The sequence below is a fragment of the Pundamilia nyererei genome, unplaced genomic scaffold (genome assembly GCF_000239375.1).
Source record: "Pundamilia nyererei isolate P.nyererei 1_Seehausen unplaced genomic scaffold, PunNye1.0 scaffold00022, whole genome shotgun sequence".
Lineage (NCBI taxonomy): Eukaryota > Metazoa > Chordata > Actinopteri > Cichliformes > Cichlidae > Pundamilia > Pundamilia nyererei.
In genome coordinates, this window is record NW_005187423.1 from 2,016,061 (window position 1) to 2,024,846 (window position 8,786).

Sequence of the window (8,786 nt, forward strand, 5' to 3'; positions counted from 1 at the left end):
TGTCAGCATAAGCTATGATTGTTTTTTTTAATTTAAAAAAATATTAAATATCTCACAAACAGTAGCCAATCAGCTATTTCATACGTCATATCTGGACTCAGTACATCAAAATCTATCAAAAAGAAATAAAACATTTTATCTCTGAAGCACACGTCTGAAAAATGATTAACCAGTGTTTCGAAAAACATAGATTTGACTTAGCAAACTTTGTTTGAAGGAAATTTGATGTTGTGTTTAATGCAGAGCTGGCTTGGAAGAAGAGCTTGACATGCTGCGAGTCCAGGCTGCTATGGACCGGGCCACAGTAAAGGAACTCCACCTCTGTCTTGCAAACAAACACCAAGGTGAGCATTTTCCTTCACACTAGTTCTTCTTTTTGTCAGGGAGTGCCTTAAAAATTACAAAATAATGTTTTTCTCTTTGGTCTTTAATTATTGAATGCATGTTTTAATTTGTCTGAAAATAATGAAACTGAACTGAATTCTACGCAGTTCTTCTGTTTTTAATTTTAAGCTCATGTTGTTTGCAATGCTACTTCTTCTTCTTCTTTTTTCTTTTTTTTTTAATTAAGCACTGGTCTGGTCAGGGCCATGTGCATTACTGCGCGGATTTAATAAGACTACTCCCAGGAGAATTCATAGGACAACTCAATTAAGACTTGATCAACTCCTGGTAAATTGATTAGGACATCAAGTGTGGTGTCCATCTTGTCTGCATGTATTATTCCTGGTGTTAAAAATTACATCCCTTTTAATCCAATCTGCTGCTTTGTCAGATGCTGACCACTGCAACCAGTGACCTTAATTAACTAGTTCAATAACAGATCTGTTCTATATCACTTTAATTTTCTTCACAGCCAATGATGGTGTCTGGTGAAGATGCAAGCATGTGATTTAAAGGATTGCACTAATTAAAATAGTGGCTCGACTTCTGTTGGCAGTCTAGTTAGGAATATGAGAAAGCAGCCTCTGTTGAAAGGACATGCTTGGCTTTACATTTTGTCAGGGAAGAATCCCTTAACTTTGAAGGAGTGTGGTCTCAGCAATAGATAGGCATCTGTGTTTTCTGATTTGGTATAGTTTTAATACAGATTATGAACATGTCTGCTGTTTTGCAGTTCAAATAAGGTTACACCATTGTGGCAACATTCAGAATATTTCATATTAAATCTAGACTGAACTGAGTATATTTGGAGTCAGTTGGACATAAAGTCATGACTCTTAAGAGGAAATTATGGATGGCCATAAGATTTACTCCTGAGGAACCGCTTTGACCCGATCAAAAAGATGCAAGGTTCAGTCGCTCACACCAGGATCACACTAACGAAAGACAGCAGATGAAAGGAGTCTTTGTGCTGCTTCCTATGAGGAGACACGGGAGGGATGTTAATGTATGCTGCAGTGCCAGAACCTCCTTCAACAGTGGGTGACTAGGGAGCCACCACGTCTTCTTATCAAGGTAGTGCTGAGGTGCCAACTCCCATGCCACCAGTGCTGGAGCTGGATAATTGTCTCCCAACCTGGTTATGTACCCAGCGAACACAGCAGCCCTCCTGTCCTATTTGGTGCTCTGTCTGATTGAATGTGACATGTAGGGAAGACAAAAGGGCAGGCTAATTCAAAGTAACAAACTTCCCTGGGCAAAGCATCAATGCAAAGCAAGGGAGCAGCAGCTCTTTACAACATGACCCTCTCTCTTTTTCCTCTCTGCTTCTGTGGCCGCTTTTTTCCCCTCAACTCGTTCTCCAAAAGATCAAGTGACCTAAAAAGTCAAGGTCCTGAATATTTAATGTTTCCAGCCTCATTGTACAAATTATTTTGGTCATCCCGTCAGGAATGTTTAAACAGGAAAGAAAGAAAAGCAGAATGTTTTGTATTGTTCTCTTTCAAACATTCGTTTCGGTGTCTCACTATGGGGAACACTCTCTCAGCGTTGTCCTCAGAAGCCTCTATATCATTACTCCAGCCAGCATTGGCTGGCAGTCGTGACGCTTGCGTCAGGGAGGGGCCACCCTCCTCCCTATAAAAGGGTGTGACGCAGCATCACCCATCATTCAATTTCCTCTTCTCGCTTCTTAGAAACCTCATCTCTCCTGACTGTGAACGTGAGTCCTAGCTTAACTGTCCATGCGAGAAAGCTAACACCTTGGTCACCGGGCGCTAGCACGGTTCGCGTTTCGAGTCGCTTGCTCATCACCACAGAGCCAGGTCGGAGAGTGTGTTAGCTGCCACCACGCACCTAGCGCAACAGCTAGCTGACCAAGCTAACTGTTTTTTGCTACACACGGTCACCAAGCCAGGTAGCACAAGCGCTAGCCACCACACTAGCTAGGTCATACTAGCTCACCATAGCTACCCGACCGAGAGAGAGAGAAAAAAAAAAAAGATTAGTGTTAGCCATCCAGCCAATTCCAAGCTAGCTCCACCAAGCTTCCTTAATATGGCAGACTGCAAACCACTGACCAGAATTTGCCCCTGCGGTTGCAAAATCTCAGGTTCAGATACACATGACGCGTGTGTGATGTACCTCGGGCTGCAACATGCCCAAATGGCTATTTCCACACCGGGTTCATGCGAACACTGCGCTTGCTTCACCCTAAAAAGTCTTCGCCGAAGGCTAGCCCGCCAGGCTAGCCTGTCAAAGAAGGACCCAATGCTGTCTCCAATCGGCCCACCGATGGAGCACACTGAGTCAGCCACACCAGGCACCAGCTGGGGCGACGAGATGGATATCGTCCTCCCGCTGGCGGATGATGCCGAGGTCAGCTGCGAAGCTATGTTGTCTGATTCCCTCGAGGCTAATGATGAGCTACTCAGCGAATCCTCTGAGGGAGCGTCGGAACATCTTGTCTCGGACGAGCATGACAATGTTTTCTTTGCCCCTTCTTCTGCGACACAAGGGGCCGATTGTGATAACCCCGGCACACAGTCACGCGGCATGGAGCTATTTGACGTTGCAAAACGGGCAGCTGAAAAGCTGGTGATCCCATGGCCCGCGGTGACAACGGAGACCTCCACCTCACAATACGAGGGTAAAAGGCTCCCCAAAGTGAAGTGCACTACTAAGCAGATACTGCCGCTTTTCCCCAAATGCATGGACGAGGTTTCCATGTCATCTGGTCCGTCCCTGCCCTCCAAGGCCAAACGCCTGCAGTCCTCCCTGGCTGACAAGGCGTGTAAATCAGTTGCCACCACCGTGAGGGCATTGAACACCTCATCGCTCCTGCTAGCCTACTCGGCGGAGCTCCAGGACCAGACTGCTGCGAACCTGGATGCTAGCAAGCTGTGGGAAGAGCTGGGCGTTGTTACGGACCAGTGTCTCCACCTCACTAGAGCAGCAGTACAAGCGGCGGGCAGAGCTCTCAGCATCATCGTCCTACAGGAGAGGGCCAGATGGCTGAACTTGTCGGGGCTTTCAGATGGAGAAAAACGTGACATTCTGGATGAAAGCATCGACCCCGCTGGCCTTTTCGGGACCGCCGCTGCCACCATGCAAAGACGGTTAGAGGAGAAAAAGAACGAGGGAGAAACCCTGCAGCTGTGTCTCCCTCGGAAGACCCCCCTCCACCCAGTTGCCGAATGTTCGCTCAGGTCACCAGCCGGCGTGCCGACGTTTAGAATCCCTCGCCGCCCAGCCCCACAGGTTGCAGCCCAGGGTCCCTTAGGATCGCAGAACCCTAAGACCCACTGGCCCAGGAAACATGTCCCGCCTGCTGCCGCTCAGGGTGCCCCACCACCAGCCAAGAAGTCGGACCGCAAGAAGAAGTGGACTGCCTAACATCCCCCACGGGGAGATCGGAGCCGGACCAGCCCGGGCTCCAAGTCCATTCAGAGAAGTGTGTTCTGCCTCCACCTTTCAGCGCCTGGGACTCGAGTTGGATCCCACAGAGCGCATTTCAACAAAGAGACGACGAGACACTGTTCAGCTGAATCAAGCATGTCACACAAAAACACACTGTTTATTAAAAATTTACCCGTTGCATCCAGGCATGTTGCCAAGGGCACGGGGAAAATGTGTGAAAAACACAGAGAGTATGTTGAAAAACATAATGCCCCCACGCACCCAGACACCACCGGGGTCGATTCCCTCAGTGGTGTCCGGCCCCATGAGCGCTGGTCAAGCGCAGGCCGCCCGCGCATGCGCAGTCGGGTCTGGCCCGCAGGACCATTTTTCGCCACAAGAGGGAGCCAAAGCTCCGTCTACTGTGGAGTGCCTGTCTTTGGGGCCGCTGTCAGCAAGAATAGAGAGATGGCGAGCTCTCGCTACGCCAGAATGGGTTGTGAGGACATTAGGGTGAGGCTATCGTTTGCAATTCGCAACCACCCCTCCCAGATTTCACAGAGTGATTTTCTCTCTTGCAAAAGGTGAATCAGCCAGGATCCTGCAAGAAGAAATAACTACCTTGCTATCAAAGGGAGCAGTACGAGAAATACCCCAGGAGCAGAGCCAATGCGGCTTTTACTCAAAGTATTTTCCCGTAGGCCCAAGAAGGGAGGGGGACTGCGTCCGATACTGGACCTACGGGCTCTGAATCAGCATCTGAGGTCATACAAATTCAGGATGTTGACGACCACCACTCTGCTGCATGTAGTGCGCCCAGGCGATTGGTTTACATCAATAGACCTGAAAGACGCATACAGTATTTTCACATCCCTATTTACCCGCCTCACAGAAAATTCCTGCGCTTTGCGGGCGGGTTACGGTGCCGTCCTTTGCACATGCTGGCTCGCAGACTGATCATGTGGAGCAGCATCAATCTGTTGTCACTGAGAGCTACTCACATTCCAGGAGCTCTGAACTTGGGAGCAGACTTAATGTCCAGGGGAAACCCGCAGTACGGGGACTGGACCGTGCACCCACATGTGGTGACCCAAATCTGGACCCACTTTGGCCACTCACAGGTCGATCTGTTTGCCTCGAGGGAGAACGCTCAGTGTCCACTGTATTTCTCCCAGAGGGACCAGGAGGCTCCGCTAGGGGTAGCTCACAACTGGCCACAAGCTCTTCTTTATGTGTTCCCTCCACTGGCCTTAATTTTTCCCACTCGAACCATAGTGAGAGAGAGAGGGCTAACAATGATATTGATCGCCCCAAGGTGGACGAGGTCCCATTGGTTCGCGGAGATTATGCCCGTCTTGTGGAGCGAACCTTGGGCTCTCCCTCTCCGACGAGACCTAGTCTCCCAAGCCAGGGGGGAGATTTTTCACCCTCACCCAGAGCTCCTCGCCCTGTGGGCTTGGCCCGTGAGAGGTTGAATCTGAGTACAGCAGGACTCCCCAGGGGTGTTATAGCCACTATACAGAGTGTTAGAGCCCTCTCCACAAGATCATAGTATGAGAACAAGTGGAGGGTATTTGAGGAATGGTGTGGAAAGTCACTCCTTTCTCCAAGAACTGTTAGATAAAGGAAAGGCCTTTTCCACAATTAAAGTATATTTAGCAGCCATTTAAGCCTGCCATGTGGGCTTTGTGGATGGCCCGGTGAGCCATCACCCGCTAGTCTGCCGTTTCATGAAAGGGGCACGACGGCTCCACCCAGTGTCTAAACCTCTCGTTCCCACGTGGGATTTATCCCTGGTGCTGGGGGCAGTTTCACAGCCACCATTTGAACCACTAAACCAGGTGGAAATAAAAATCCTGTCTTTGAAGACTGCATTGCTCCTGGCTCTCGCATCTGCGAAGCGTGTCAGTGATATTCATGCGCTGTCAGTACACAAAGAGTGCACCCGATTCACGCGGGATAACTCTAGAGTCACACTCAGGCCAAATCTGGCCTTTGTGCCCAAAAATCCTCCAGCTCCAATGTATCCCATTGGAGCTGGAAACTTTTTGCCCTCCTCCTTTCTCGTCCCCTGAACAGGAGCGCCTACATGCTCTCTGTCCAATTAGGGCTTTATGTACCTATAGAGAGAGAACGAAGGCTTTCAGAAGGTCGGATCAGCTGTTTGTTTCCTGGGCTAAACCACATCTTGGCAAGCCCGTTAGCAAACAACGCATTTCCCACTGGATTGTTGAGGCGATCCAATTGGCTTATTCCAGCTTCTTCTCCCCCCCGACTAGAGGGATGGCAACCTCTTGGGCCCTTTTTAGGGGCGTCTCTATAGAAGAGATATGTGCAGTGGCGAGCTGGGCTTCACCTTTGACCTTTGCAAGGTTTAACAGGTTGGATGTCACTGCACCAACTCTAGCCCACACTGTGGGGCCCCACGAGACCTCCTAAGTGGGCAGTCAGTCGTTCAGATGGGCTTATCTGGCAATACGGGAGTCTGCATATCCCATAGTGAGACACCGAAACTAATGTTTGAAAGAGAACTTGAGGTTACTCTATTCCGTAACCCCCGTTCTCTGATAACATGAGTGAGGTGTCTCACCAGATCACCAGTAATGATATGGAGGCTTCTGAGGACAACGCTGAGAGAGCGTTCCCCATAGTGAGACACCTCACTCATGTTATCAGAGAACGGGGGTTACGGAATAGAGTAACCTCAAGTTTTGTGTTGCCCTTCGCATATACGTAGGCAGGGAAGTTGTTTGTACTTCAGCAGGTAGATACTGGGTAGGTAGCAGTGACAGAGGTCTGTTAGAATGTGTTAGATGTGTTCATGAATACACATGCATCAAATGCCTAAGCACTTTGTTTGCCAGGGCCACTATTGAATTTCCCAGAATAAAGCTGCATGTTTGTCTGTGGAGATTAGAAGTCCTTTGGGGAAACACAGTGGACTACAAAGCAGTGCAGCCTGGGGCTGTGTATTCACAAGGGATTCAAGCACTTCTCTTCGTTTGTTTTAGGTCCCCAGAGAGAGGTTGCATATAGTATACACCCGCCTGCACTTCTGAGCCCTGTTTTCCTATTTCCCGGTGGACTATTAAATAAAACACCTTTCTATTAATCTGAAGTTAAAGGGCTGTGTAAGATTTTTGAAACCAAAGGTGTTTTTTGCAGTGAAAATTCCAAGTCCACATGAAAACAGCGTTAGGGATTTTTCAGATTTGATTGACAAAAAGGAAAAAAGACACTGAACCTCAGGAAGGAAATTAGACCTTACTAATGCTAATTGATTTAAATGTACCCTTTTTATAATTATTCTATTGATTGAGCAGCTTGAATTTGACACAAAGTGTCACAATAGCAAGCTTTGTTCTTCTTTGCAGAATTACTTCACAAAATGGTTGAGGAGCACCAGGTCAAAAGCAGCACTCCGAAAAAGCCTTCTCTTCTTTCAGGTCGAATGGCGCAGTTATTGAAAAAGGTACAGCACTATGCCGTCACGGGGTGTTCTTTGTCACTGCCTATAAAGGAAATCCAACACAGCCATAAGTTCAGCATGGCAGCTCTCAGAAATTTTTGATTTTGCTCTTTCAAGGATAGTTTAACGGTGTTCGTATGCATTGGAGAAGAAGGGTCATGTAGTAATTTCCAAGCACAGTATCAACTAGACAGTCTATAAATTGCCAAATATAATTTGTGTATCCCAGAAAATACTAGTTGATTTAACGTAGATTTCATAGGTTTGGAGGCATGTTTTACGCTCACACTCACACACACACACACACATTTAAAACCCTGCTTGCATGAGCTTATATGTTCCCCCACCCCTTCAGCCTTCATGGCAGTAAATCATCAGGAGTGGGGATAGCCGTCTAATTTTGTTTGAAGGGTACCAGGCTTCACCAGCAGGCAGAGAGAGAACCAAATAAAAGGGAAAAATTGCCTGGAGGCACAAACCCAGCAGGCATCCACTGTTCTCTTAAACAGTCTCCACCAAAGATCTAACAAATAGACTAAGTGCTCATGGTTGCAGCGTAGTTAAAGGTGATCATGGTAACGGGGTGCAAGTCAGATGTCCATAACCGTGTTTGACTGGGGACGACGGTATTGCTCCCCTCTCCGCCCCCCACCCACACAGCAAACTGTAATTACGCACTTGGGAAAATATCAGTGGAGAGGAAAACTAGTAAATCACGATATGGTCTTTCTCATTGAATCTTACTAATATTAATACTATAGAGCAGGTTGTTATTTTGTCACTAGCAGTCCAAGAATAAGTATTTCTGGGAGGTTTTTAGAAATGGAAAAAAAAATAAAACAACTACAGATATATAAGCCAAAATTGATTTATTTGTAGCACAGAAGCCCCATGTATGTGTTTTTTCTTTTCAGATTGATCAACTGGAGCAAAGAATGATAAGCATGGAGGAGCAGACAGAAAGGCTGAAAGATGAAAAAGAGCAGCTACTCGAAGTCAACGAAGACTTGGCCCACAACTGCCGCAAACTCCAAGCCTCTTTGGATCATCAAAGAACTCAAGAAGCTGCTCGTGAAAAGGCAGCCCATGCACAGGCCGTGGCTCAGGAGGAGCAGCACTGTAGTGAGGTCAAGGCTCTAGAAGTACAGCTGGCCTCATCTCAGAAAGAGGCTACAAAGCTTCATCAGCAGTTGCTGAAGCTGAGACAGGAGCTGGGGATTCTCAGAGCAGCTAAGGACTTCTATAGAAATCGTGCTGCAGGACCGATGCGGGCAGGTGGGATCGCTAACAGCATTAGCAGCAAGGTCAAATTCAAAACAACCAGGCACAGAGGTCTGCTACGGCAGCGCAGCCACCAAAGAGTCAGCGCCAATCAAGCCATCAGCTGGCAAGGGCCAAGCTCCAGTGCCGCTAAAGACGAGTGGGAGGACATGAGCGTAGAAAGGTAATGATACACATGCACGCGCACTGACGCACATATTCTCACACACCCCCTCTCATTATTTTTAGGTGTTTGGGCAGAGAGGATGGGCTGGCT

General features: G+C 47.9%; 1 protein-coding gene across 1 annotated transcript in view; it reads left to right on the forward strand.

Annotated features, from left to right (window-relative positions):
- cntln (centlein, centrosomal protein) overlaps positions 1-8,786 on the forward strand; it is an 82,917-nt gene that overhangs the window by 34,818 nt on the left and 39,313 nt on the right. The window contains exons 9-11 of the mRNA XM_005727036.1: positions 244-344; positions 7,155-7,252; positions 8,164-8,693. Coding sequence (XP_005727093.1) covers positions 244-344; positions 7,155-7,252; positions 8,164-8,693 — 729 coding nt within the window. The remainder of the gene's footprint in view (positions 1-243; positions 345-7,154; positions 7,253-8,163; positions 8,694-8,786) is intronic.